At 49.1% G+C, this 27,500-nt stretch overlaps 13 protein-coding genes across 13 annotated transcripts in view; 7 read left to right on the top strand and 6 right to left on the bottom strand.

Moving 5' to 3' along the window:
* Positions 1 to 3,996, top strand: part of FPRO_02968 (related to protein kinase homolog VPS15) — a gene marked incomplete at both ends in the record, with an annotated part of 4,629 nt that extends 633 nt beyond the window's left edge. The window contains one exon of the mRNA XM_031226872.1: positions 1 to 3,996. This exon is cut by the window's left edge and continues 368 nt beyond it. Coding sequence (XP_031077365.1) covers positions 1 to 3,996 — 3,996 coding nt within the window.
* A 509-nt stretch (positions 3,997 to 4,505) lies between these two features.
* FPRO_02969 (related to U2 snRNP protein A`) lies at positions 4,506 to 5,470 on the top strand (the record flags this gene model as incomplete). Its single annotated transcript, XM_031226871.1, has 5 exons — positions 4,506 to 4,584; positions 4,668 to 4,708; positions 4,756 to 5,016; positions 5,068 to 5,202; positions 5,255 to 5,470. The coding sequence occupies 5 exons, from the start codon at positions 4,506 to 4,508 to the stop codon at positions 5,468 to 5,470; spliced, it is 732 nt and encodes a 243-aa protein (XP_031077364.1).
* Positions 5,471 to 5,732: 262 nt separating this feature from the next.
* FPRO_02970 (uncharacterized protein) lies at positions 5,733 to 6,417 on the bottom strand (the record flags this gene model as incomplete). The annotated part of the gene is made up of 4 exons (XM_031226870.1): positions 5,733 to 6,025; positions 6,077 to 6,167; positions 6,217 to 6,302; positions 6,354 to 6,417. 4 exons carry the CDS (start codon positions 6,415 to 6,417, stop codon positions 5,733 to 5,735), a joined length of 534 nt encoding a protein of 177 aa, XP_031077363.1.
* Positions 6,418 to 7,147: 730 nt separating this feature from the next.
* FPRO_02971 (uncharacterized protein) lies at positions 7,148 to 9,853 on the top strand (the record flags this gene model as incomplete). The annotated part of the gene is made up of 5 exons (XM_031226869.1): positions 7,148 to 7,327; positions 7,370 to 7,394; positions 7,446 to 7,727; positions 7,787 to 7,854; positions 7,901 to 9,853. 5 exons carry the CDS (start codon positions 7,148 to 7,150, stop codon positions 9,851 to 9,853), a joined length of 2,508 nt encoding a protein of 835 aa, XP_031077362.1.
* Positions 9,854 to 10,038: 185 nt separating this feature from the next.
* Positions 10,039 to 10,910, bottom strand: FPRO_02972 (uncharacterized protein; the record flags this gene model as incomplete). Its single annotated transcript, XM_031226868.1, has 4 exons — positions 10,039 to 10,371; positions 10,420 to 10,455; positions 10,505 to 10,601; positions 10,738 to 10,910. The coding sequence occupies 4 exons, from the start codon at positions 10,908 to 10,910 to the stop codon at positions 10,039 to 10,041; spliced, it is 639 nt and encodes a 212-aa protein (XP_031077361.1).
* Positions 10,911 to 11,596: 686 nt separating this feature from the next.
* Positions 11,597 to 12,068, bottom strand: FPRO_02973 (putative TFIIA subunit; the record flags this gene model as incomplete). The annotated part of the gene is made up of 3 exons (XM_031226867.1): positions 11,597 to 11,749; positions 11,813 to 11,960; positions 12,022 to 12,068. 3 exons carry the CDS (start codon positions 12,066 to 12,068, stop codon positions 11,597 to 11,599), a joined length of 348 nt encoding a protein of 115 aa, XP_031077360.1.
* A 360-nt stretch (positions 12,069 to 12,428) lies between these two features.
* FPRO_02974 (putative PPA1-H+-ATPase 23 KD subunit, vacuolar) lies at positions 12,429 to 13,228 on the top strand (the record flags this gene model as incomplete). Its single annotated transcript, XM_031226866.1, has 4 exons — positions 12,429 to 12,486; positions 12,568 to 12,694; positions 12,752 to 13,060; positions 13,117 to 13,228. 4 exons carry the CDS (start codon positions 12,429 to 12,431, stop codon positions 13,226 to 13,228), a joined length of 606 nt encoding a protein of 201 aa, XP_031077359.1.
* A 309-nt stretch (positions 13,229 to 13,537) lies between these two features.
* On the bottom strand, positions 13,538 to 15,658 carry FPRO_02975 (putative gephyrin, glycine receptor-tubulin linker protein; the record flags this gene model as incomplete). The annotated part of the gene is made up of 3 exons (XM_031226865.1): positions 13,538 to 15,204; positions 15,258 to 15,336; positions 15,389 to 15,658. The coding sequence occupies 3 exons, from the start codon at positions 15,656 to 15,658 to the stop codon at positions 13,538 to 13,540; spliced, it is 2,016 nt and encodes a 671-aa protein (XP_031077358.1).
* A 292-nt stretch (positions 15,659 to 15,950) lies between these two features.
* FPRO_02976 (related to POP5 Protein required for processing of tRNAs and rRNAs) lies at positions 15,951 to 16,535 on the top strand (the record flags this gene model as incomplete). Its single annotated transcript, XM_031226864.1, has 2 exons — positions 15,951 to 16,161; positions 16,213 to 16,535. 2 exons carry the CDS (start codon positions 15,951 to 15,953, stop codon positions 16,533 to 16,535), a joined length of 534 nt encoding a protein of 177 aa, XP_031077357.1.
* A 10-nt stretch (positions 16,536 to 16,545) lies between these two features.
* On the bottom strand, positions 16,546 to 17,703 carry FPRO_02977 (putative ATP binding protein; the record flags this gene model as incomplete). Its single annotated transcript, XM_031226863.1, has 3 exons — positions 16,546 to 17,214; positions 17,261 to 17,586; positions 17,640 to 17,703. 3 exons carry the CDS (start codon positions 17,701 to 17,703, stop codon positions 16,546 to 16,548), a joined length of 1,059 nt encoding a protein of 352 aa, XP_031077356.1.
* Positions 17,704 to 18,203: 500 nt separating this feature from the next.
* On the top strand, positions 18,204 to 23,000 carry FPRO_02978 (related to serine esterase that deacylates exogenous lysophospholipids; the record flags this gene model as incomplete). Its single annotated transcript, XM_031226861.1, has 3 exons — positions 18,204 to 18,490; positions 18,541 to 21,458; positions 21,640 to 23,000. The coding sequence occupies 3 exons, from the start codon at positions 18,204 to 18,206 to the stop codon at positions 22,998 to 23,000; spliced, it is 4,566 nt and encodes a 1,521-aa protein (XP_031077355.1).
* A 734-nt stretch (positions 23,001 to 23,734) lies between these two features.
* On the top strand, positions 23,735 to 24,064 carry FPRO_02979 (uncharacterized protein; the record flags this gene model as incomplete). Its single annotated transcript, XM_031226860.1, has 1 exon — positions 23,735 to 24,064. The coding sequence occupies one exon, from the start codon at positions 23,735 to 23,737 to the stop codon at positions 24,062 to 24,064; it is 330 nt and encodes a 109-aa protein (XP_031077354.1).
* Positions 24,065 to 24,440: 376 nt separating this feature from the next.
* Positions 24,441 to 26,107, bottom strand: FPRO_02980 (uncharacterized protein; the record flags this gene model as incomplete). The annotated part of the gene is made up of 2 exons (XM_031226859.1): positions 24,441 to 25,909; positions 26,059 to 26,107. The coding sequence occupies 2 exons, from the start codon at positions 26,105 to 26,107 to the stop codon at positions 24,441 to 24,443; spliced, it is 1,518 nt and encodes a 505-aa protein (XP_031077353.1).
* Between the last annotated feature and the right edge of the window lie 1,393 nt (positions 26,108 to 27,500).

Raw genomic sequence — 27,500 nt, 5'->3', positions numbered from 1 at the left:
GTCGCCCCCGAGCGCTTCTATGCTTCTGGAGAAGCGCCGCCGAAGAATGCGAAAATGACATGGGCAATGGACATCTTCAGTGCTGGCTGCGTTATTGCGCAACTGTTTCTTGAGTCGGACATCTTCAGCCTCGCACAGCTGTACAAGTATCGGCGCGGCGAGTACGACCCTGTGATTACGCATCTGAGCACCATCGCAAACAAGGACCTCGCCGATATGATAGCCCACATGATTCAGCTTGACCCCGAGAAACGATACTCAGCAGACCAGTACCTGGAGTTCTGGAAAGGCAAAGTATTTCCACACTACTTCTACAATTTTCTGCACCAGTATATGGAGCTCATAACAGACCCTTCATCTGGCAACAGTCCCATGTCAGGCACTTCGAAAAATCTTGGAGAAGCTGATGACCGAATCGATCGTGTATTTTACGACTTTGATAAGATCTCATACTTCCTCGGTTATCAGCTTGAGAAACGTACCTCAGACGAACTTCAGCCGCCGCCCAGGCTGAGCCTATCGCATTTCCCAGTGAGACTTAACATACCGAATCACAACCATACCGTATCTTCCGAATTAGAGCCACCAGAAGATGATGGAACGTTGATATTCCTGACGCTGATCGTGTCTCAACTAAGAAACACTGCGCGGGCATCTTCACGAATCCGCGCATGTGATGTACTCCTTGCCTTTTCTGAACGACTGACTGATGAAGCCAAGTTGGACAGAGTTTTGCCATATCTAATGACACTTCTTGTCCCAGATGAGACAGATCTAGTGTTGATTGCTGCTATTCGAACCATTACTCAGCTTTTGCAGCTGGTGCAGACAGTCAATGCATTCAACTCTCATGTCCTGGTAGAGTATGTATTACCTCGCATGGAAATCGCGCTGGGGTCCAGATCAAGGGTACCCAGTTCTTTGGTCAGAGCAGCTTATGCTTCTTGTCTCGGCAGTCTTGCGACTACTGCACAGAGATTCCTCAATATGGCCTCAAGCCTTCGAGCTGATGGCTCGATGCCTATTACTGATCCTGAAGTCGAACCTGGAGCGGATGCCAAGGCCAACTTCGAGAGCGTCTTTGACAACGCTGGGCGACAGCTTTTTGAGGTTCTTGAGAGCCATTCAAAACAATTGGTAGAAGACCCGGACATTTCGGTTCGCAGAGCATTTTTGGCCTCCGTACCCGAGCTATGCCTCTTCTTCGACCATCATTCAAACGATGTCCTCCTTACTCATCTTAACACATATCTGAATGATCGAGATTGGACGCTGAAATGCGCATTTTTTGATACGATTGTCGGTATCGCAGCCTTCATCGGAAGCACGAGTTTGGAGGAGTTCATGCTCCCCTTGATGATACAAGCCTTGACTGATCCAGAGGAGTACGTGGTACAGGCCGCTCTCCATTCGCTTGCTCAGCTCGCTGGGCTTGGTTTGTTATCAAGGCCCAAGGTTTGGGAGCTAGTTGACCTCATCAGCCGATTCACGATGCACCCAAACATCTGGATCCGCGAATCAGCGGCAGAATTCTTATCAATGTCGGCACGGTACTTACCACCTGCTGATATGAGGTGCAATCTGATGCCTCTTGTAAAACCCTTCCTGAAAGTGGAGGTTCTCTCAGACTTTTCCGAGCTCAACATACTTGATGCTCTCAAGAGGCCATTGGCTCGAAATGTCTTTGACCAGGCTATAACGTGGGCCTCGAAGACAGAACGCGGTATCTACTGGAAGCCCCTGCAACAGCTCAAACCATTGTTGTTCGGCTCTAAAGGGTCAACATCAAGCCGTGCCTCTCGGGACTTAATGCAAAGCTCCATGGGGCGAGTGGCTCGAAATGACGAAGATGAGCAATGGTTGACAAAACTCAGAAACCTCGGGCTCAAGCATGAGGATGAGTTGAAGCTCGATGCCCTGCGCGAGTTCATTTGGCGTCTAAGTAAAATAAAGGCGCGTGATACTCCGACATCAGATGGTGCCACACCCAGTGGTGTAGTATCTCTCAAATCATTGGGAGTCACTCCTCAGACGGTGTTCTTCAATGACGCGCCACTTCGAGATCCCAATGCAGTCGTGGATCTTGAACCACCAGCGGAGCCTTACACAATTGCAGATGCCCTCCTGGACGCCTCCATGACCATTGACGACTCGGCTGGTGGAAAAAAGAGGGTGAACAACAACCGACGAGTGCAAAGTGTCGGACCTCGTTCATCACGCCGTCTCCTTTCACCAACTAGCGCTGGTCGAACGCATACTAGAGCACCCTCCGCAGGGCAGCTGATGCAGACAGCCGACGATGGACCGTCTCAAGGAGAGCCACCTTCTAGAAATGCAGTGCGCCATCAGGCAAGCGCCCTGAGTCTCCTTGACCGCAAGGACAAGAACAAATCGATCGCACAAACTGGCACCACCGACGCGAATGCATTTGGTGAGGTTGAGGGGCCTTTTGCTCAGACTTCAGCCGACCAGCAAGCTTCCTCTGAAGGGAATGAAGGCGATACTACCGGCTCCCGGGTGTCGAAACATAGTTACGCAGGCAACGATCCAAGCATACAAAGAATGCTGGATAACATGTATGTTGATAACTTTCCTCGTGATGTTATCGAATTTGGGCCTATGGTCACCCCGATCAAGAGGAGCAAAGCAAGTCGCGCCAGTGTTCAACCTGGCGAGGAACCTTGGAAGCCGGTCGGACAACTTGTTGCAACGTTTTCCGAACACAAAAGCCCTATCAATAGGGTTTTACCATCCCCTGACCACGTTTTTTTCATCACTGGCGGCGACGACGGTACTGTGAGGGTTTGGGATACGGCTAGGCTCGAGCGAAACATTACACACCGTTCTCGTCAACTCCACAAACACGGAGATAGCACACGAGTTGTCGCTCTCTGTTTTGTGGAGAACTCGCATTGTTTTGTGAGCTGTGCATCTGATGGTACCGTTCACGTCGTGAAGGTTGACACCGTATCTGCTGGTGGCGTTATTAGGTATGGCAAATTGCGCGTTCTGCGAGAGTATCAACTACCAGATGGCGAGTTCGCGGTGTGGTGTGAACATTTTAGACAAGAATCGAACTCGATTCTTGTCATCGCTACTAACCGCTCAAGGATTCTTGGTATCGACTTGAGGACCATGAGTCTTCTATACACTCTCGAGAACCCAGTACACCATGGAACGCCAACTTGCTTTTGCGTGGATAGGAAGCGCAACTGGCTTTGCGTGGGCACTTCTCATGGAGTTGTTGACCTCTGGGATCTGCGTTTCAAGATGAGGCTCAAGGGTTGGGGCCTACCAGGCAAAGGGTCAATCTACCGAATTTGCATCCATCCTACCAAAGGCCGTGGCAAATGGGTATGCATTTCTGGCGGTACTGGACATGGCGAGGTGACGGTTTGGGACCTGGAGAAAACCGTCTGCCGAGAAATTTATAGAACGGGTGGCAGCAAGGATGGACTCAAAGCGTATGAGCCATGGGATGTGGACGAAGATAAGCGAGAAGGCATGCTCGGACGATATGCTACTAGCATCGAACCCAACGAAATCGCCAACGCCGATCGTGGAGTACGTGCCATGGTTGTCGGAACTGCAACTGCAGAAGATTCGAGAGACGTGAGACACGCCTTTATCGTCACTGGCGGATCAGATAAAAGACTTCGCTTCTGGGATCTGTCTCGGATGGAGAGCTCGTTCATCTACAGTGGGCTGTCCCCAGATCTACCTAAACCGACTTACACGACCTCGCACCCAACAACGGCGCTGACGTTGAACATGGAGCGTTTTCCGAGACAGGCTCCAACGGCCCCAAATGCTGGTTCTGGATCAAGAGCCAAGTCATCGACTGCCCGACCACCTCGATCGACAGTTATATCCCTGCAGCAACAACAGTTGCTGCAGTCTCACGTGGATTCTATTTTAGATGTGGCGTTGTTGGAGTTCCCATATATTATGAGTGTTTCGGTGGATAGGATGGGTGTCGTCTTTGTGTTTCAGTAGAGCCGGAATACAGCTGGTGACACGATGCAATTTATAAAAACATCAAGAGCAATCACCTTTTAGTTTGCTGGTAGCTTGTTTCTGGATAGAACAACTAAGCAAGAATTAGATTATTATTAACTGCTAAGCTTAGGTACATTGCAGTGTGTCCTATTGTAGTGTGCAGAACAGTAAGAACTTCTAAAGAGGTGTTTAATATACGTGAACTCTTTCGAATATCCTGATCCACTCCCCATTCCGTGATTGACTGGTATATGTTGTAACTGAGTTGCTGGTCCCTGACTCTGAGTCTATGGTGGCTGGGGCCTGCCCGTGTGCCACTCTAAGCTCAAGCCACACGCGACACCAAAATTTCCCCCACGCCTCGTTAAGTCGCAGCCTTGCCTTACCATAAATCAACACTACCGACATTCGCACGCCCTTCCAAACAGTCTTCAAACTCGACCACGCAGCGAGCCAAATCCAAGCAACCGCATTTCTGAACCCGAGGTAACGGCCCCAAATCCAAGATGCGGCTCACCGCCGACCTCATCCGGGATTCCCTATCCTACCTCAACCCGCTCAAGGAGCGAGAGCTTGATCTTCGAGGTGCGTTTTGAAAAGAGCAGATGCTACATTTTTGATCTCTAGAGAGCGCAGAGTTGATACAATCGTCTTTGCGGCGTGAACAGGCCACCGAATTCCCGCGATTGAAAACTTGGGTGTCGCTGGTGTAAGTTCCAAATTCTCTGCCTTGTTGCTCTGTTGCTAACAGCTTAGCCTCACGATGCCATTGACTTCACAGATAACGACATTCAAGTACTGGGAAACTTTCCCTTGTCGCCTCGCATAACGACCCTTCTCCTCGCACGAAACCGCGTCTCAAGCATTCAGCCCTCTCTGGCTAAGGCCATTCCAAACCTTGCCAACCTGGTGTTATCGTCGAACAATCTGACAGAGCTTGCGGATTTGGATGCGCTGGCGTCATTCCCCCGCTTGACGCACTTGGTACTGTCGGATAACCCCGTTTCCAAGAAGGAGGTCAGTTTGAGACGTGTCGATTGGTGCAGCAATGACTGATGCAAGATGCAGAACTATCGATACTGGGTACTGTGGAAGTGTCCTTCCGTGCGGTTTCTTGACTTCGAGAAGGTTAAGGAGTCTGAGCGGGAGAAGGCTCGCGAGCTCTTCGGAACTGAAGAAGAGCCAACAGCTCTGGCTTCAAAGGTATGGACATGGCCAATAATAAAACAGTTGCACGACGCTAACAACGACGCAGATCCAGGGTATCAAGACCACAACCTTCAACACCTCGACTGACGGCTCGGACGCACCCTCCAAGCTTTCCCGAATAAAGCTGACGGACGCCGAGAAGAAGCGACTACAGGAGCGTATTAAGAAGGCTACCAGCCTACAGGAGATTATCGCGCTGGAGAAGGAGCTGAACGAGGGACGTCTGCCTTCTGGTATTCACGGAGATGCCATGGAGGAATAAAGCTTAACAACTATGATGGCTATGTACCACTTGTTTTGGGGATTGCAGAAAAAATACTATTTATTTCGCTTTCGCATTATGGCTATCGCTCCATCCTAAGAAATGAGAGTCGATGCCAAATATCAAGATTGCCATTTGTTTTGTGATGTACATCATGATGACAGACCACTTTTGTCCTCGTTTTCTAATTCAGCAGACTAACGGTTAACCCTGAAAACGCCTCTTTTGCCATGATTCATCCAGCAAATGAGCAATACTATAACTAGCCAGTCATTGCTACGTCTCCATCTCGATTCGCACCAGAAGCCTGTCTGAACTCCAACTCCAACTGCGAGTTCGGGTCATCCTGTCTATCATGATGAGCTATGGAGTTGCCGTTCACAAGAGGCTTGCCAACGCCGTTGGCTAGGGGAAACTCGAGCTTCTGGTTGGTATTGTCACCTTGGAGACGTGCCTGCGTGGCCTTGGCCTTGGCCTTGATGTTCTTGTAGGGAACAGTCTTTGGTACCACGTCTTCAAGAAACTCGAGGTTGTCATGGTGTGCAACAGCGCTTGCTATTGAAGTTAGAAGGGGTTGTTGAGCCAAGGATGAGGGAGCTGACTTACCGACATCCTTGTATTGGATGTTTCGACGAGGTTTGCGGTCTAGCTTGGCTTGGGTATGTGATTCTTCCGCAAGATGCTGAACAAACATTTCCTATGTCGTATGAGTATGACAGGGGTGAGAATGGGTAGCAAGCACATACGGCAGCGAGAGTTATCACGAAGGCTGCATTGTTAGAGCACAGACCGATATCTGGGTCTTGTGCGATGATCTTTTTAACTCTAGAGACTATCGTCATGTTAGGTTGGGACTGAAGAGTATGGTCAATAGGTAGCTTACGAGGGAGCTGATTCTGGCCTGTAGGCTCCTTCCGAGGAGGAATAGCAGTGGTGTTATAAGGCATGGCGGTAGTAGAGAAATTGCAGGGAAATGTGAAAAGATTGAGTGAGTCTGAGTGAGTTAGAAGAGCTAAACAAATGCATCGATGCGTGAGGCGGAGGACGAAGGTCAAAGTTGAGTACAGGGGTAAGAGAGTCGTAGGAGTAACCAGAAAATACAAGGCAGGGACAAATAAACACCAGAATGAAGCACACGGTAAATTCAAAGTTGAGAATGACACTTGAATTGCACGACCATCTTGAAAACAGGAAATGTGAGCCATACCTTGACTACAAGCGAATTCTCCAAGAATTGTATCAGGGGCTGCGATTCGTTTGAGAGTTGGGAGTCGAGAATGAAGGAAATATGAGGGATATGCTTATCAAAGAGAATATCGAAGGTTTTGCATCGATATCAATGGCTGATACGTCGAGTTGAATGTGAAATTACTGTTCTTGTGAAGCCAAGATACCTACAGTAAACGAAGAATGACATTCACTGATGAGGTCCGAGACGCGATGCTGCAACCACTAAACGCGATACTGTGGCTGAACCCAAAGCCACACATCAGCTGTCAGCATCCCTGTTGGTCACTATGACACTCACCATATAACGTTTACGAAATAAATAGCCTTTACCAAAGAAACAGCCCTCATCTTCGCCTCGCTAGCATTTTTAATCATTCAATCCGATCATCCCAACTTGCGCGACTTCAAAGATAGCGGTTGAGCGACAATGGTCGCCTTGCCTGAACCATGAACGTGCGACAATCATCCTTCAGCTTGGCGCCTCCTGGACCTGGACTTGAAAGACGTCCTTCGGTGGTATCGCGTTTATCCTCCGTCTTTTCGAATGCAGATCAAGAAACAGGGAGTGCAGCACGGACAGGGGCTGGGCTTATCGAGGAGGAGATTGCCGAGATTAAGAGATATGAAGTATGTTGTGGGACACTGGATATGCGGCTCTGTGCTAACTAGCTGGACCAGGACTTTACAACAATAGGTATGCGACTCGATCGACTACAATACGGACTCCGATACTGATATACGGCAGACTGGGTGCAAGATGCGGCGCGAGAGCAAGCTAAGCGTAAGGCGCGAAGAAAGCAAGCGGCCGGCCTCTACGATAAAGGACAGCCAGGCTGGCGATATCAGCTGTGGAGGAGTTATGATGCAGCGCAAGCCTGGATCGTGGTAACAATCATTGGTGTTGCTATTGGCTTGAATGCAGCACTACTCAATATCATTACAGAATGGCTCTCCGACGTCAAGATGGGCTACTGCGAGACAGGCTTCTATTTAAATGAGAACTTCTGCTGCTGGGGAGAAGAGAATGGTATGTGGTGTCCAGGCTACCCAGGGTATGATGACAAGAATGATGCTGATGCCAGACAGGCTGCGATCAGTGGCACAGATGGACTGGCTTCGAACCTTTCAACTATTTTATCTATTTTGTCTTTGCAGTAAGTGCCAAGTCTTCATTCGGACTTGTTTATACTAACGGCATAGACTCTATTTGCTTGTGTCGCAGGCACCTTGGTTAAGTCTTTTGCACCATATGCTGCCGGTTCAGGTATTTCTGAGATCAAGTGCATCATTGCTGGGTTCGTTATGAAAGGCTTCCTTGGATGGTGGACTTTGATCATCAAGTCGGTATGCCTCCCTCTAGCTATCGCCTCTGGTTTGTCTGTTGGAAAAGAAGGCCCAAGTGTACACTACGCCGTGTGTACGGGAAATGTGATCTCCCGACTTTTCGACAAATACAAACGCAACGCTTCTAAGACTAGGGAGTTTCTGAGCGCCTCGGCAGCTGCCGGTGTCGCTGTCGCCTTTGGCAGTCCTATTGGCGGTGTGCTTTTCTCTCTTGAGGAGATGTCGAACCAGTTTCCTCTCAAGACATTATGGCGAAGCTATTTTTGTGCCCTGGTAGCGACAGCTGTTCTCGCTGCTATGAATCCTTTCCGAACGGGCCAACTAGTCATGTTCCAGGTCGAGTATAAGAACGACTGGCACTTCTTCGAGCTGCTATTCTACGTCCTAATTGGTATTTTCGGAGGTCTCTACGGAGCCTTTGTGATCAAGTGGAATTTGCGGGTTCAGTCGTTCAGAAAGAAGTACTTGAAGGAGTATGCAGTTCTCGAAGCGACTTTACTGGCAGCGGGAACTGCTATTATTGCCTACCCCAACGCCTTCTTGAGGATAGACATGACAGAGAGTATGGAGATCCTCTTCTCGGAATGTGGGCGTGGAGAATCGTACCATGGTCTATGTGAGCCTGACAAGAGATGGTGGAACATAATTTCACTGTTCTTGGCGACGTTTCTAAGACTTTTCCTGGTTATACTATCCTATGGATGCAAGGTTCCCGCCGGTATCTTCGTTCCGTCAATGGCAATTGGAGCGTCCTTCGGAAGAACAATTGGAATCCTTGTTCAAGCTATTCACGAAGCCAATCCCACCAGCGTCTTCTTTTCCGCATGTAAACCTGACGAGCCTTGCATCACACCAGGTACATATGCCCTGCTAGGAGCCGCTGCGGCACTCAGTGGCATCATGCACATCACCATATCTGTGGTGGTTATCATGTTTGAGCTCACAGGTGCTCTGAACTATATTCTCCCCACCATGATCGTCGTTGGAGTCACCAAAGCTGTCAGCGAATTGTTTGGCAAGGGAGGCATCGCAGATAGAATGATATGGTTCAGTGGAATGCCATTCCTCGACAGTAAAGAAGAGCACAATTTCGGAGTTCCTGTCTCAGCTGTCATGAGAACTTCTGTTGTCTCGATGCCCGTTCATGGGCTTACCTTGGGTGAGGTCCAGAGCCTCCTCGCTGATGATCGATACCAAGGCTTCCCCGTGGTGGAAGATAAACACACCAAGGTACTTGTTGGTTATATCGGCAGAACGGAGTTGCGATATGCCATTGATAAGATGAGTCGAACCTCACCGTTATCAGAGACTGCAAAATGCACATTTGCACCATCGTCGGCAAATCTGTCCAGTACATCGCTCAACAACATCCATAGCGACTCATCTCACTCTTCAACTCTCGACTTTAGCCGATATGTTGATGCAACACCCGTCACGGCTCACCCGAGACTACCCCTCGAGACTGTCATGGAGCTGTTTCAAAAGATCGGACCTCGAGTCATATTGATTGAATATCATGGCAAGCTCACTGGTCTCGTAACCGTCAAAGACTGTTTGAAATACCAATTCAAGGTCGAAGCCGCCGAGAACCCCAAGGATGATCATCGTATCGAAGAGGGGCAAGAGCAACTTTGGAACCTTTTCCAAAGAGCCGGTAATTGGTTCTCTGGCCGAGTTTCAAGATACTCAGGAGGCCGGATTCGCCTGACAAGCACTTCTGGTGGTGAGCGGCCACTGGGGAGAGGGCAAATATTGGACGGTGACGAGGAGGTGCTCGATGAGGGTGTCGAGCTGGAGAGTCGGCGGTAATTGTATGACCATGTTGATTGCTACATTTTATTATCTGTTCCCATAGAGACGTGCATGATAAGATGGTGTTCGGGATTGAATCTATTTTTGTTTCAACTTATGCTAAATGTCTCAATTCTATCAAAGATCCAACAGCATGTCTCTCGTGACATTCTGCACCACGACTGTGTGACTAGCCAGCCTGTCTATCGTGTTCTCTCATCCGACTCTCTGCCCAAATCAATAACATCCTCATCGTCATCCCGCTGTGCACCATCATCTTCAGTCGGCAAAGGAACATAACTCGGCCCTTCAGCAGCTGCCGCAGCACCAGCATCTTTAGTCTCATCCTTCCGTCCCACGATGACATTGCCTGCGACAAGAAGCGCAGCACCAGCCCACCACAGAGGAGGGAGAGCTTCTGAGAAGATCAAGGCACCTAGGACAGCGGTAACCATGAAGTTCGTGGATGTATTCATGATGGAGACTTGAGTTGTGGACGTACCACGGGCAAGAGCTTGAGTAAACAGCGTCCACATCTGAAGCATATAAGTGAGTGGTCAGAGGTTCGACTAGAAGTCACTTACAACACCATTGAATGTCAAATTGAGGACAAAGAATATCTGAAAGGTTTAATTGTGAGTCGAGCAAGCGCAAAAGAGATCAACTTACGCCTCGAACGAGATATTCGACTATATGCTCATGAGCGGATAGGCCGATCAGTTTGGCAATGCTGTCGGATAGGTTGGTGGTGAGTTGTGTAGTTGTCCTGAGTAAGTTAGCATACCTTGATCTTTTAAGCTACCTCTTTCCAGCCTGAAGTTTCTATGATGCGATCTGCACTGTACACTTGGAATAGCCTATACATAATCGTGGCTATAAGAGATATATGTCCTTGTACTTACAACTTTGCAAAAACTCCATTGAAAGCAGCACAAGCACCACTAGCAACTGCAAAGAACATCCATTGCGAGCGCAGGCTCCAATTACTTGGTGACGGCATCTCAGGGGATGGCTGTTTCTGTAAATGTGAAGAAGAAGGAGGTCCAGCTTCTGGCTTCTGACGTTTACGAAGCATGGTTGTCGGATTCTTCGGATGGAGATCTTAGGTTGGTGAGAATGGAGGGCCCCTAATGATGATGAATTGACTTGGCGTCCTTGTTAGAGGCTGAGGAGCGGTCTTTTAGTGGGGGACCGCCTGTCTTAGACAAACGGGAGTCGCCCCTGGTTAGAGACGTTTTAAGAAACCAGCCTTAGTACCTAGGTTAGTAGGGGAGGAAACAAAACTCGGGACTTTGATCCTAAATGACAATAAGAATTAGAAATTTAGGTAATTTAGGTAATTTAGTATAAATTTAGGGTAGGTTTAGTAGAATTTTTACTGAGTTTATTTTAACACCTTATATCAAGGCCCGATATTTTCTTGCTCCCTGAGGGGCCGGCTTCATCAGAGTCCGGGGAAGTGAATAGATAGACGTCATGTTGCTATTATCTCGCTATTCAGTATCATAGTCCAAATAAAGCAATATAATATCATTCTTGACTAAAATTCTGTTGGCTGTGCATAAAACCAAGTCTAGTCTCCTAGCACTGAATCTAGTGCTAAACTTCTTGCCCACGATAAATCAATGTCCTGTAACTGTAAAGAGCCAGGTTCCAAACGCCGCCCAATGCTGAAAAGCAGAATTTCGGTAGTTTCCCAATCTATGAAAGTTGCAAATCCCTTTCTTCGTGTTCGATCGTGCGCATTCGTGAGTCGTTGACTTATTGTCCCTCGCCAGGCTTCTTGGCGTTGCAGCTAACAATCTTGACCTTGTTCGCCGTGACGGATTGACTCCCATTGTCCATTTTAAAGGTTACATTCTTGATCAAAAAGGTCCAGACTTCGTCGCAGAATCGGTAGGTGTCGAGGCTTCCCTGTAGAAGAGGTGGTTAGTTCTGGTCGAAGTACGTGCGCCGAGCTCGGAGGTATTCGCCCACCTTGAACTGAAGTCTAGCCTTAACGTTCTTCTGAAGAGCCTCGGTGATTGCTTGATCAAAATTGCTCAGAATCTTCATAGCAAGCTGGGGGTTGATGCGCTCGTCGCTGATGAGATCATCAAGGGTATCTGTCAAAGCGAGGCCAATGCTGCAGTGATCCATGTTAGTCAGGCTGTCGCATAGCAGCGCATAGCAATATGGCGTAGTACCTGCTTCGACGGTACAGCTCATAGAAAGATTGCGCTCCGGTAGCCATGGTTTCGGTTTTGAAGTTCGGGCGCGAAAATAAGGCGGTCGTTAAATTACTATTTTTGGTTTTGGGTGGTTGATAGTTTGTCAAGGGCAAGGTTGATGAGATGCATCTGCCTCGAGGGATGTACAAAGCGGGAATGACTAAGCGCGCCGCAAACCACCAGTCAGCCTCGCATCATGTGACGTCGGTCCCAGTTATTCCAGTCCAGTTGCCTGCGTGCTGGACACGCATCGCAGCTTCAAGGTACCTTGAAACAGGAGCTCCTTCAAGCTCAAAATAAGCCACCTTCATCCGACCCAACGCTCACCATCGCCAACACATCAACCCCTGGATTGTCGAGATAACAATTCGAATACCGTCGCAATGAGTCTGTACTATGGAGTGGGCGGCATTGGGTCGTTCTTGACTATCGTTGGAGCTTGTACGCGAAACCCGTTCCCCATACGCCTTGATACCTGGAGGCTTCATTGTGCTTGTTACTGACTATGATGCTGTCGTGCAGACATGCTCTTCACCGGAAGTGGCGAGTCCTTCGATATCGGCGGTTTTCTCGAATCAGTTTCGCCGTATACATGGGCGACGCTAGGAATCGCGCTTTGTATCGGTCTCTCTGTCGTCGGCGCTGCATGGTGCGTATACCCTCAACCAACAGTCCTTATAGCACAGCTCTGACACATTGGTCTTAGGGGCATCTTCATTACCGGCTCGTCGATTCTCGGAGGTGGTGTTAAGGCCCCTCGTATCCGAACCAAGAACTTGATTTCCATTATCTTCTGTGAAGTTGTCGCCATTTACGGCGTCATCATGGCTATCGTCTTCTCGCAAAAAGTCGAGAACGTCTCTGGAGCCGAGCTCTACTCCGCCAACTCCTACTACACTGGGTATGCCCTCTTCTGGTCTGGTATTACCGTCGGCATGTGCAACCTTGTCTGCGGTGTTGCCGTTGGAATTAACGGTAGTGGTGCTGCTCTAGCCGATGCTGCTGATCCGTCACTGTACGTCATATATCTAAAATCGTCATAACTTAGACCAACTACTTATACGTCTCTAGCTTCGTCAAGATTCTTGTCATCGAAATTTTCAGCTCAGTGCTTGGCTTGTTCGGTCTTATCATTGGTCTTCTAGTCTCTAGCAAGGCCTCTGCCTTCGGCGAGAAGAAATAAGCCCGTCACCTATTCATTACCTTAGACGACATCATCAAGTCCGGCGGGTTTACCGACGGCACCACCTTGTGTGCTCAAAAGAGACGGAGCGCGTGCATGCATTGCGCCAATAATATTTGGTCAGGCGTTTGGAAGATTGGCTTGGTGGGACGTATTTTTGCTGTACCTGTACCAGTACCAGTATCATATGGAGGTGGAAGTGTACATCACGATGAGATTTGAATTACATGTTACTAAAGATTTTTATTTTATGCAGGCATGTGCATTGTATGTTTGGTCGCGACTCATTACTGGGACTTGAACCAAATTCTAAGCAGCCTGCACAGCGCTCAATAGCAAAACCTCAACCTTTGACCCCTTCTCCAGTTTCCCTTTCCCACTGGGCAAAATGACCAAGGCGTTAGCTGACCTCAAGCTTCCGACCTTTGAGCTGCGTTGTCCTCCAGTACTCGTAGCTGAGAGCAGCCCATCCTTGCCAACTGTGACCACAGCTCGATGATACTCGGGTCTAGGGTCCAAGGGGAAATCGTGCGAGATAACTGCAGGTACTCTTGGGAGGCCCTTAGTCGAGGCGCCAGATAACTTGTGCAGTGAAGGAAGCACAAACAAATGGAAAGTAACCAGAGCCGACGCCGGGTTGCCAGGAAGTGAGAAGATGGTCTTGGTAACACGTTGGCCCGAATTGTCCTTGACAGGAACTGTGGCAAAGGTGGTTGGTTTTCCAGGCTTCATAGCGACACGCCCGAAGTGAATAGTGCCGCCAAGAGAACGCTCAATCGTTGGTTTAAGAAGATCGAGCTCGCCCATGGAGACACCACCGGTGGTGATGAGAAGATCTGCACGTCTGAGTCCATCACGGAGAGTCTCCTCCAAAGTGCCGGGCTTGTCACTAGAAATGCCAAGATCGATAACTTCATAACCCCATTCCCTCGCTGCGGACATGAGAGTAACTCGATTGGTGTCGCGGACTTCGCCAAGTTTTAGATTGCCCGGGCGGTTGTACTCGACAATCTCATCGCCAGTAGATAGTACGGCTACCACAGGACGACGGTAAACCTTTGCTTCTGATACTCCCACGGAAGCGAGAAGACCGATCTCACCGCCCACACCGCTGACAGTCTCTCCCTTGTTGAGGATAACTGTGCCTTGCTTGACATCACTACCAACTTCGCGGATGTTCTCACCCTCCTTTACTCCATCGACTTGAATTTCGACTTCCTTCTCCTCCTTGCCATCATCTGACATTGTTTTGAGGACAGTATCCTCAACCATAACAACAGTCGTGGCACCAGGAGGCAGAGGGGCTCCTGTGGTGATTCTAGCCAGTTCTCCCTCGTTCAGAGCCCCGATCTCACCAGGTGAAGCATGAGAGATGGCTGTTACCGGGAAAACGCCCTTCAGCTGGCCATCCTTAGGGGCCACAACTGCGTACCCATCCACAATACTGGCGCGAAATGCCGGAACATTCTCTCTGGCCTTGACATCCTCGGCCAGAACTGAGTTGATGATGGACTGATTGACTGGTGCTGAGATAACCTCCGGTTCAGGGGTATGCTCTTCGATCAATGACAGGGCTTCTTCGACTGGCAGCATGGGGTAGGGCGATTCTCGGTATCTGCGAGAAGGTCCAAGTGCAGGATCATTAGAGAGAGTAGTTCCGGACTTTGTGTGTCTCACAAGATTTCCATGCCCGTGACCGTGACTGTGACCGTGACCATGGCCGTGGTGATGATGACCGCATCCACTGGCAGCTGTAGACTGGGTATCTCCACCTGTGAGGCCTGCTTCAGCTTCCAGTTTCTTAATTCCGCCAGAGTGAATAGCTCTGGAATTACCACCTGCAGCCTGGATACAGGCATGGGGTAGTGTCTTGACGATGGCTTGGAGGTTCTCCTTGGCGCCTTTGGGTGAACCAGGTAAGGTCACAATGATGGACGAGTTGCGGACTCCTGCTACTGGACGTGACATCATTGCAACTAACAATCTTGTTAGGACTCTCTGATACGATATTGGAAACGATATCGCTTACAGGGTGTGACTGTGAGAGACGCTGCTAACATGCCATGAACGAGGCCTGGGGCCTGCTTATGAAGTAAGGGAGTGACTGCCTAAATACGATTAGCCCTCAATGGCTCGTAGATATCTCTATTGAATACTTACTTCTGGAGTAGAGTCTCCAGTAGCAAAACCAGTTCCGCCAGTTGTCACAACGAGGTTGACAGTATCAGGGCCGTCGGTCCAGGTAGTTATTTGTCGTTGGATAGCAAGCACATCATCCGAGACAATCTTTGTATCGTGAATCTCCCACTTCCCATCGCCTTCATCTTTCAGTACTTGGGTGAGTATAGGTCCTGAAGCATCAGCGGAAGCGTCCTTGGCTGCTGTCGTCGAGACGATAAGAAGCGCCGCTTTCAAGGGACCGGAAGCCATGGTTTTTACGCGAAATGAGTAACAATTTCTGAAGAAAACCGTTGAATAGAGTAAAAACACCAGTACCTGTGTATAGTTGTCAAAAGTATAGTTTCTACAGGGAGTTGAGTTCGTCAACTGGTGACGGCGGGGAAGCTCCCTCATCTACGGCCCCGCTGGACCGCCCCGGTCTTGGTGGGGCAGACCCCGAAGCCGCTACAGTAAACTTCCTCGGAGATACAAGTCGACTTCTTCCATCCGCTAACATCTACAGCCTCATCATCATTCGATCTTCCACCGCCGCTTTCTCAAAATGGTGCGCATAAAGGAGAGGTATCTCCTTGTCAACATTGTTTACCTGCCAGACCCTGCAAAGGCTGCAAAATCAGATTTGCCAGACTTTGTTCTTACCCATCAACCAACTATCGAAAAGCTCACTCCTGGTGCTCTTATCAGGGGTATCAGAGCTGAGGTCGCGTCGCTTTATGGCGATTGTGGATCTGGAGCTTTAATGAGCTGCTCAGGTCAGTAGTGGATGGTAAAATTGAACCGGTTCGCATTCCTGACATGTCTAGTAAAATACTTGTCCCTAGCAACCTCGACTTTCATCTTACGATGTTCAAGGGCTCACTATCAAATGCTCTGGTCAACATTGACCTTTATGGATCACGTTCCCGTCAAAGACGGAAGGCCGTGTATATTCCGCGTTGTACGCGTCAGTGGGACAATCCGCAAAGCTGAGGAAGAAGCTATTCGTCAGGCCAAGAGACTCATCCTTGCCGCAAAGGAAGATACGGACTCCCAGTCTTCTCTCAGCCTTTCGCTACGTAATCAGGACGAAATGGTTCTGGACGTCAACGACGCGTCGAGTGATGAAGAAATGGATGATGAGGATTGATGAACGGGTATCACTTTTTTCTAACTACCTTGATCCCACTGTCCTTTGGAACTGTCATATCTCCAAAGTCGGGATCCATTCCACCCGCTGGAGCAAATGGTTCACTTTGGTCCAGCTCCATGGCCTGTTCTTCTTGGATGCGAGCCTGCTCCTCCTCTGCCTCACGCTCCATTTGGTCATATTCCGCCTTTTGATCAATCCAGCGCTCCTGGATATCCTGCACCTCTAGCATGGACGACTCGCTCCTCATGGCGACCGCCCACACTGTGTCATTGGCACCTTCAGCACCGCCAAAGACGTATCCACCGGCACGGTCAATGACACGAAGAATATGCATCATGCTTTTCTTATTTTCGACGGCCAGGACCTCATAACGTACCAGACCGTAACTCTCGATCAGATTTGCGATAGCCTCGTTCAGCTTGCCAAACTTTTCGCTCCTCAAAGCCGGCGATTCTGATTCGAGATGGGGCGTTAAATATGTCAGATCATCTACATCTGTATAATAATCGAGGTTGAATGGGAGCTCGTCATACTCGGAGACTTTGTCGATTTTTGAGAGGATGTTTATATGCGGCATGTCCATCTGGATCATGGCTCGGAGGGAAAGGAGGACGTTCGATACGTATAGCGAGGGTTGCGTTAGGCAGAACGAATCCGAGAGGTGGACGCAGACAAGCTATGCACGGTCAGTCGCTGTGTTTCCATAGAGGGAATCTACCAACCCTGTATCCAATCTTCTGAAGTTTGTAGAAGATATTCCGTAGAGAATTGTGGTGTGTGTATAGTTCCACCTGTCCCGGGCAGTCGAAGAGAACGTAGTCTTCACTGAATTCTTTCAGTCCCTCTTCCAACCACTCAAAGTTATGTTCCAATTCTTCAAGAGCATATAAAATGCCACCATTAGGTCCCAGCTTGTCATCTTTCATAATTTCTTCGAGTTTAACTAGGTTGCGAATATCGAGTGCCGCAGGGTAGTTTGTATGGTCATTGGCAGGATCGAGATTTACGACTGAACAGGCTCGCCCGATGGCGCCCAGGAACTGGTGCACTACTATCGGTTAGTCTACAGATACAGGAGATTCAATATCGTAAAAAACTTACTGCCATCACAGTAGGTACTCTTTCCAGAGCCTGGGCTGCCGACGACGAGTTGCGCAAAGGGCATCTGACAGACTATCGTAGGGTGCCGAGCTCAAGAGCGCATGGCCATGTGGGATATGGCAGCTTGGCACGAGACAAAACAGGCTTCTACCGTCTGTTTTCACCGAAAAAATCGATTTGGGGATCGCGATCGTTATAACGAGAAAAGAATAACTTAGGTGGTGATGGTTTATCCAAGCAGATGCACAAGTGACGGCACCAACGGGTAGCCCCTCCATTACCTGCCCACGCGGAACAAATTCAGCGGCCCACCCACCGTCTCTCAGTGGGGTGGGGCCTGAACCGGCCAATCCTCGGCACCTGAGCTCCCCTGTAGCTCCGCACCCGATCACAAGCTAAAAGCTTGCACGCGCAGAAGCAGCCACGCTCTTTTTTCCTTTCCCATGTTCATAAAACCTCTACCTCCAATTTTCTCCCTTGCTCCAAAACTCTCCCTCCGCTTCCACGCGGCTCTTTTTTCTACAGGATGCTACGGTATGATGCGCAGCAGCCTCATAACCAGCCATGGCATCTGACCCGTCAAATGCCGCCCAAATGGCCGGCGACGTCGCTGAGACTGTCGCCTATGCCCTCAGCAGCTCCTCTCCCTCTATCGTGAGCATCATGCCTGCTGTCACCGCCCATGAGCCTTACACATGGTTTGGTCTCTTTGGGTGGCTGATATGGTTTCTTCTTCACATCACTTCCACAATTTTATATTGGGTCATTCGAATTGCGACTATCAATGTCCCTTCCTTTCTCTTCCATCTGTTCTCTACAAGCTGGACTGTCACGATGAACGCTACTACACTGTATGTTGACCAATAGTCTCTTCCGCTTCGTAACGCTAATATTCTTATAGCATGTTTATCATGGCAGCGGTCGTGTCGGCCGTTAGTTGGGTTGTCAGGTATCGCATCCTGAACATGTACTCTCGTCTGCCACCAGAGCCACAGCGCAAAGAGCCGGACATCGATCTCTTTCCAGACACCCACGAAGGTGGCACCAAGTCTGGGCTGGCAAACTACCTAGATGAGTTCTTGAGTGCTATCAAGATCTTCGGTTACCTGGAACGGCCCGTCTTCCATGAGTTGACTCGAAGCATGCAAACGAGGAAGCTCATTGCTGGCGAGACCATCAACCTCGAAGAAGAAAAAGGCTTCTGTATCGTCGTCGATGGTCTGGTAGAGATCTTTGTTAAGTCAAACCGGAGCCCCCGCGCCGCAGCAGCCTCTCGGGGACATCTTGACTTGGACTCTTCAGATGAGGACGATATCGCTCCTGGTCAACAGACATACCAGCTTCTTACAGAAGTTCGGAATGGTGCACCTATGTCATCTTTGTTCTCCATCATGTCTTTGTTTACCGAGGATGTTAGGCTACGGCCTAATGATGATCAGGAGGACTCTTCTTTGCATCCTGCCCAAAGCAGCGGGCTTAGACATCCGACCTTCGAGAAGCCTCATCTTCGACGTGTTCCTTCAGACGTCAACATGTCGATGCCGGGCACACCTCGGTCCCGGAATGGTATGGAGGCGGATGAGAAGAAACCCGAAGGTCTTGGTGTTTCTGGCTTGGAAACCGACCAGGGTGCGATTCCTGCCATGTCACTAGATGGCGATACACCTCCACCTACTCGGCCGCCCTTGCCAACAAGGGCAACATCTGGCTCAGCTCACCCAGACATTATTGCTCGTGCTACGGTTGATACAACAATTGCCATCATCCCAGCGAGTGCATTTAGAAGACTCATCAAAATCTACCCAAAGGCAACCGCACACATCGTCCATGTTATTCTCTCAAGATTTCAAAGAGTCACGCTTGCGCAGGCATTCAACTATCTCGGCTTGACTAGCGAAGTACTGCAGACAGAGAAGAGCATGATCAAGTATACAGTATGCCAGCTCCCTAATATTCTGCGAGGTGATGCTCTAGAACGTCTCAAGGAGAAGTTCAAGCGCGAGAGGGAACGTGCAGACGAAGATGATGACACGAAGGGTATTGCACTGCACAACTCGGCCTCAACTCATCGGCGAAGGTCAAGTACAACTCTTCGGAAAGAGGCTATGCTGCAATCAATGACTAAACTGCGGACGACTTCGGTTGTCACAAGCACTATTGCACCACCTCGCGAAAGAACTTCTCCCCACACTCCGAGCCCTGGAGACCTGCTGTCTAATATTCAGTTAGCTCGAGGGACTTCGCGTATCTCACCGGCGGATCAACGATCCGTTTCGGGGGTCTCGATGAGACACCAGGGCGCGAATCCAAAGGATGATAGGTTTTTCAATGATCCCTTTGATTCGAGGAGGCTTGGTCGCATGACGATGGATCCGCGAGAAACTGTGGATGAAGACAATCTCTTCCGTGCTTCTATTTTGGAGTGCATGTTTAAGTCGCTTGGGCTTGATGCCAATGGAAGTGCATCCCGCGAGCCTGAGTCCATGGAAGGCTCTCCCAGACTGGTGTCGTTCGACCATCGGCGATCAAAGTTTTACAGCCAAAACAACGCATTCGGTTTCATGCCTCCTTACGATGGCTCTGTTGACGGCGAGACTGAGTCGGTGACCTCTGGAGGAACCGCTTTACACGCTCCGGTGAGCGCTCAGGGTCTTGCGAACGACATGAAGGATGAGGTTGAGATCGTCTTCTTCCCCAAAGGCTCTGTTCTCGTAGAGCAAGGAGAACGAAACCCTGGCTTGTACTATGTCGTCGATGGGTTCTTGGACATTGGTACGACTGGTGAGGCAGATGCTCACAACATCTTACAATCTAACGGATTTGGTTCATCTCAACCAGCTCCTTCATCCCCAGATGCTTCTGAAATGGGTTCTTTCCCCAATCTGGCTCGTACCGAAGCTGCAAGAGATCAGGCCGAGACGCAACAAGCGACATCGAAGAAGCCTCGTCGCAGCATTGCCTTGGTCAAACCGGGTGGGCTGGCTGGTTACATCGGAAGTGTGTCTTCATACCGATCTTTCATTGATGTTGTTGCAAAGACGGATGTCTATGTAGGCTTCCTGCCTCGCGCTTCGCTGGAGCGGATTGTTGACCGCTATCCGATTGTTCTTCTCACTATGGCTAAGAGGCTGACCAACATCTTGCCCCGCCTGATTCTACATATTGACTTTGCTCTGGAATGGGTTCAAGTCAATGCAGGGCAGGTGCTATTTCACGAAGGTGATGAAAGTGAGGCGATTTATATCGTTCTCAACGGTCGCCTTCGTCTGGTCCAGGAGCGAAAGGGCGGCAGTGGCGGCGTAACGGCTCTGGCCGAATACGGACAAGGTGACAGCGTCGGTGAGCTAGAGGTGCTTACAGAAACTGCTCGCCCAGGAACTCTGCATGCTATTCGAGATACGGAGTTGGTGAAATTCCCCCGAACACTCTTCAACAGCTTGGCACAAGAGCATCCGAATATCACCATCAAAATTTCAAAGATCATTGCATCACGGATGAGGGCAATCGTTGACGAGACTTCCAAGTTCTCGTACAAAGATGCTAGCACCAATCCAAAAACTCTTATGCGCAAGTCCAATATGAATCTACGAACTGTTGCGATTTTGCCTGTTACCGCGGGTGTACCTGTTGTTGAGTTTGGAAACCGACTCATGAATGCCCTGGCGCAAGTTGGCCCAGCTAATGGGGCCACATCACTCAATCAGGCCGCCATTCTTAACCACCTCGGCAAGCATGCTTTCAACAAGATGGGGAAGCTCAGGCTTTCCCAATATCTTGCTGATCTGGAAGAGAAGTATGGCCTGGTTGTCTATGTTGCAGGTAAGCAATGACATGTTTTCTTTCTTCAGCCATTCCTTTTATGATGATAAAATCACACATAGACTCCAGAGGCAAAGCCGATGTTGGTTCTATTAACTCTAATTTTTTCCTGACTTATTCCCGTTACAACATTCTTTTTGGACTTTCGGACGAGAGCCTCGAGCTAACGTGTTGGCTCTAGATACGAACGTCAACTCGCCGTGGACACAGACTTGTATCACGCAAGCTGACAGCATCCTTCTGGTGGGTCTTGCCGAAGGATCACCAGCTATTGGTGAATACGAACGCTTTATGCTTGGCATGAAATCTACCGCCAGAAAAGTTTTGGTTTTACTTCATGCTGAGCGTTATTCACGGCCTGGGCTGACTCGGGCTTGGCTGCACAACCGTATGTGGATCAACGGTGGCCACTGTCACGTGCAAATGGCTTTCAGGACAAACGAGATGCCAGTCCATGCCCCCAAGAAACTTGGTCAAGCACTCAAAGAACGTGTTCAGGTCTTACAGGCTGAAATTCAAAAATACACGTCTCGCAAGGTGCATCACACGCCATACTACTCACCCGATTCTCCTTACAAGGGCGATTTTCATCGCCTGGCACGACGACTATGTGGTAAATCCATTGGACTTGTTCTTGGCGGAGGTGGTGCTCGAGGCATCACTCAAATTGGTATCATCCGAGCCATGGAAGAAGCCGGAATTCCTATTGATCTCGTTGGAGGAACTTCGATCGGTGCTTTTGTTGGCGCTCTGTACGCCAGGCATGCTGATGTCGTGCCTATGTTTGGATTTGCCAAGAAATTTGCAGGGCGAATGGCCAGTCTATGGCGGTTTGCTCTTGATCTGACGTATCCCTCCGCATCTTACACCACAGGACACGAATTCAACCGTGGTATCTTCAAGGCTTTAGGCGACACGCAGATGGAAGATTTCTGGCTCGAATATTACTGCAACACAACCAATATCAGTAAGAGTCGAGCCGAGTTCCACACCAGTGGGTATGCATGGAGATATATCAGGGCGTCCATGTCCCTTGCGGGGTTACTCCCACCTCTGTGCGATGAGGGCAGTATGCTACTGGATGGCGGTTACATTGACAATTTGACCGTGTCTCACATGAAGGGTCTCGGAGTTGACATAATTTTTGCCATTGATGTAGGTGCTTTGGACGATGACACGCCGCAGACGTATGGTGATTCACTTTCTGGTGCATGGGCTTTTGTGAACCGATGGAATCCATTCTCGTCTCACCCGAACCCGCCAACTCTTGCGGAGATTCAAGGACGACTGGCATACGTGTCGAGTGTTGATGCTTTGGAACGTGCAAAAACGATGGCTGGATGCATTTACATGCGTCCACCAATCGATGACTATGGGACTCTTGACTTCCACAAATTCGATGAATTGTACCAACTGGGATACAAGTATGGGCAGGAGTTTTTTAACAAGATGAAAGAGCAAGGAGTCTTGCCTTTAGTAGAAGAGACGGAGGCCAAGAAGGCGTTGAGACGTACAATGGCACCAAGACGAGCGAGCATTTAATGGATCATGTTCACTTAGACTTGATGAGCGCTTACAGTATTCAGCATTCTGCTAGAGTAGAGGCGTTTATTCTTAGACTACGGAGCTCGATCTAGACAATTATTTATGCTACTATTAAATCATCTGATGGGGCCTTGGTACTGCAATATTACGTGGAAATGCATTCTCCTGACGAGAAATTGCTTCGTGAGTGCTGAAAGTGAGGAGAAATGACGATATTGGTGACATCATTTCGGGCCAGGTCCTTCAATTGGGCCCTGGCACGTCAAGTTGCCAACCCCAGGGGCACGTCACCCCCAACTATGATCCTTGTCAAAGTTAAGCTTGACTTGAGAATTAAGCAATGACATTCGATCCTTAATGCTTAAGTGGCCCCGGAGATGCAAGCCGGCAGTAGTGGCGGAGGAGGTCTCTAACGGTTGGGTAAGGATCTCTAGATTCCCATGGGGGCTTGAAGTTTATAACCGTGCAATCTGCGCTTTTTCGTATGTCTTGAGTTTACGTGGATGGCATCTTGATGCTATACAAACGCAAAACGACGAACCACGTCAACTCCCTTGATAGTCACTCGGGAGAGACTCATGCAACATAGGTCTGGAACTTACTTTTGGAGCATCGTATCGGCCATTTGAGTAGGGCTCAAGTTCTACCCCATCCTTGATTTTATCATCAAGCAAGCCACCACAATATCACACAACAATCAACTTGCTACACCGCATTTAATCACCACAACCATGGGAAGAAGAGACACATATTCAGAGCCTCCTCGGAGCCATCGACAATCCCGTCGCCAGCCTCCACCCCGCCGCGGCCCTCCTGTCAAACAGAGCGAATCCGGCTTCGATTGGACCCCAGGCATTGTTCTCGCCCTCCTTGGCGCCTTTACATGGCTCAGCCACGATTTTGATAACTACAAGAAGAAGCACGAGCACTGTGATGATCGAAGGAGAAGTCGAAGTCGCGATAGTGAGAGGGGAAGGCGAAGGTACCGATCGAGTAGTCGGTTTCCAGATGACGACTATGATGATTATGATTATCGGAATGGTCGGGGCTATAGTCGGTGAAGGAGGGTGAATAGTTGTGATAATGAGTACACGATTATGAAATGGGGGGTTCGAGGAGACGAGCATAGGAGGCATAAAGGTTGCATTTGGATGTCATTGTAACATTCTTAAAACGGTTACTTCAAGGTCAAGAGCCATAACAATAGTCGTTTCTCTCTTCTTCAAGTGGCACTTTGGTTTTCTGGCCGAATTGTGAGACAAGCATCAGAGGTCTAGTTACGAAGGCCCTTGAGAGCAACGAGGGCTTGAACAGACTTATCTTGATTCCTATCAGAATATTCTTAAAATTGGAGAAATTTCTTGCCTATCGTTACATATCCAACACCAACACATAAATTGATGGTATTTCTCGTTTTTAATTATTTGAAACATTCAGTCATAAGTTACATTCTAACCACTTATGCCCTTTAGCAATCTCATTTTCAGCTGTTTGCACCAAGACATCAAACATTCTCTGGACGTGTTGTTCCTCCACCTTTGTTACACTCGTACATACACGAATGGCAAACTTGTCATTCACGACGGTGGCGGTGAGGTAGAACTCTCCGGCAGCGTTAATGGCCTCGTACACTGCCTCAGTGCGGTCATTAATCTGTTGCTCTGACTCGCCATTGATGCGGATTGTAATAAGACCGAACCGAGCTGGCGTGAAAATAGAAAAGATGTCCCGACGGGAGTCTATCTTGTCTTCAAGACTTTCCGCCAGGTCGATGCCATTGCGGATATGCTTCTGAAGGCCACTGATACCATAACTTCGCATGACGAACCACAGTTTCAAGGAGCGAAATCGCCGCCCTAGAGGAATTTGCCAGTCACGATAGTCGGTGACCAACTCGTCGTCGCTGTATTGATTTCGCAGATAAGGAGGCTTGATACTCAGAGCCTGTATAAGCCAAGAACGATGACGAACCCAGACGGCGGTACAGTCGAATGTGGTGAGAAACCACTTATGGGGGCTGAAGCTTATGGAATGGAATGACGAAAAGGCTCTGGCCAAGTGTTGGTACTCTTCCAGAACAAGCGCTGCACCAGCATACGCAGCATCGATGTGAACCCAGATGTCCCGTGGCGTATCAAAGGTTGGCTTGAGAGCCTGGGCAATACCCTCGAAATCATCCACAGCACAGACATCGGTGGTGCCAAGGGTGGCAGTGAGGAAGAATGGTTCCAGACCACGGGCTCGAAGACTCTCAATAGTGGCAGCGAGGGCCTCGCCTCGGAGAAAGAAGCCATCAGCCTCGGATACTGGGATGGTAGCAAAGCGAACACCAAGAACTTGAGCGACCTTCTTAGTGCTCGAGTGTGTGCCTGAGCTTCCAAGGGCCACTAGTCTGCTTCGAAGGTTCCAAAGTACTTCATCCTTCTCTTCACTGCCGGGAGGGAGATGGGCTGTCACAGAAGCGAGATACTTATCTCTCGCAGCAGCCATGTTGACAATAAGACTCTCACTGATACTCCCATGAATGACGCCGCCACCATGGGTAGACCCTCCACTGAGAAAACACTCTGGCAAGCCCAACGCCTGGGCCAGCCAGTCCATAACTATAGTCTCGAGCTCCGTAACAGCAGGACTACAGATCCAGTTGAAGTGTGCCCCGTTGAAGGCATTGGAATATATCTCTGCCAGGGCAGCTGGATAGCTGCTCGCACAGGGGAAGAATGCCATAAAGCGAGGACTGCTCCAGTGAGTGATGCCTGGGAGGATCTTGGACTCGATGTCCTGGTGGATGGCGGACCATGGTTCGGGGTCTGTTGGCGGAGAGGATGGTAGCAGAGGGCGTAAGTAGCCCGGTTTGACATTCGAGATAACGCGGTAATCGGCGACATTTTCGGTGTAGTCGGTCACTGAGAGCTTTAGTATGAGCTCGAACTTTCAAGGAGGCTTTGTTAATAGGCTTTGTACGGGCAAGGTGAAAAAGAGGACGTTCAATCGGGGTTCATTGTAGCTCGAGGAGAGTCATGATAGCTATTATGATTACGATATAAGGACTTACTCTCGTCAATTGCCGCCTTGGCAGCCTCACGGAATTCCTGAGCTTCCATGATGAGATTTGTATCGAAGAGAATGAAGATAGGAGAAGATGAGCAGTGAAGAAGTTGAACAAGTTGAAGCGAATGAGACTTGATACTTGGCTTCTTCTTCAACAGCAAACGACCATCGTACTTATATCTATTCATCTTAATTGACTTAAAGAGGGCTATATACCCTCTCTACAGTCTCAATTATCGGATCTCCCCCTGAAAAATGAAGCCCCTGTGCCGAGGCCTCATCGCTCTCCTTGCTAGCCTTGGTATTGTCCATATTTCTGGGACATCATGATATCCCAGGTTTTGTATTGTTCCACTTATGCAGTTCTCTGGACTAGAGCCGATTCGTGAATTAGTTGATGCTGATCTTCGAAATCTGTTCTACAAGGCTGAGGTTCTTGTCCTTTAGAGAGCAAACATGGCTCGGAACTAGATCTTGGTCTTAGTATTGTTCATTTGGCTGACGCCCTGAATTTGACGTGACAGGAGGGGCCAGTGCACGCTATAGATACTTTGGCGATTGGCAGCGGGATCTATATTAATTTCTTTCCAGAATATTAGGTCCAGTTCGATGTTGCTGATATGATTTCTGTTGGAACCATTACTCAATTGGAAAGCAATTCAAGGCAAGATGCTGTTAACTCTGCAACATGTATTTGCATAGTGAGCATTAACAGAGTCAGCAAGAAACTCTTGTTCCTCTTCATTGAAGTCTAACTTCGTGCCCAATGCAACGGTCTTGGCTTGGCAACGCCACCAAACTGCTGAACAATATCAAGCCTCCAAGCAGTGACCATGCTTACAGTAGACTCGACTTCAAGCTTGCACTCAACCTGCTACACATCAAGATTAGAACGGCAAAGTCCACAGGGCTTGGCTGCAAACCGCGTAAGCCCTAAATCACGTTTCTTTGGCATCTTTGTCCACTTAAACTTGCCACGCATTGTCCTTTCGACACCGCTTTCGAGACTGAAGCATATATGATCGGCAGTACTACACAGGCTCCTAGAACAATATCCTCGCTCTTCGCGCTGAAACCTGTAGCGGCGCTGTTTGCTCTTTAGTGGCGGTACGTGAAATCTGAGCCACTGTGTAGAAAGGGCGATTTCGCGAGAGACGAGGTGCTATTGGGTGATTAGTTGCTTGTAGGCATTTCGAGATCCAAGCCCTTTATTGCACGTCTTTGTTGTAATTCGAGTGGTCTACCAGGGAGGCAATGTTCGTTGGTAAACGAGGACAACCACAGTCTGTAGTAGATGTGTGGATCTGAGACAATGGCTCATCAGGAGATAACATTAGGGAGACATAACAGATCAAGTCCACTGAGGCCATTCCCGAATTGCATTTTCCCCCACCACCAAAGATATTCCACGGATTAAGTGATCTTTGGTGGTGCAGGGATTGCCAA

The sequence above is a fragment of the Fusarium proliferatum genome (genome assembly GCF_900067095.1).
Source record: "Fusarium proliferatum ET1 genome assembly, contig: FPRO_scaffold002, whole genome shotgun sequence".
Classification (NCBI taxonomy): domain Eukaryota; kingdom Fungi; phylum Ascomycota; class Sordariomycetes; order Hypocreales; family Nectriaceae; genus Fusarium; species Fusarium proliferatum.
Note: the sequence above shows the minus strand (reverse complement) of the source record. Positions and strands in the feature narration are given on the sequence as shown.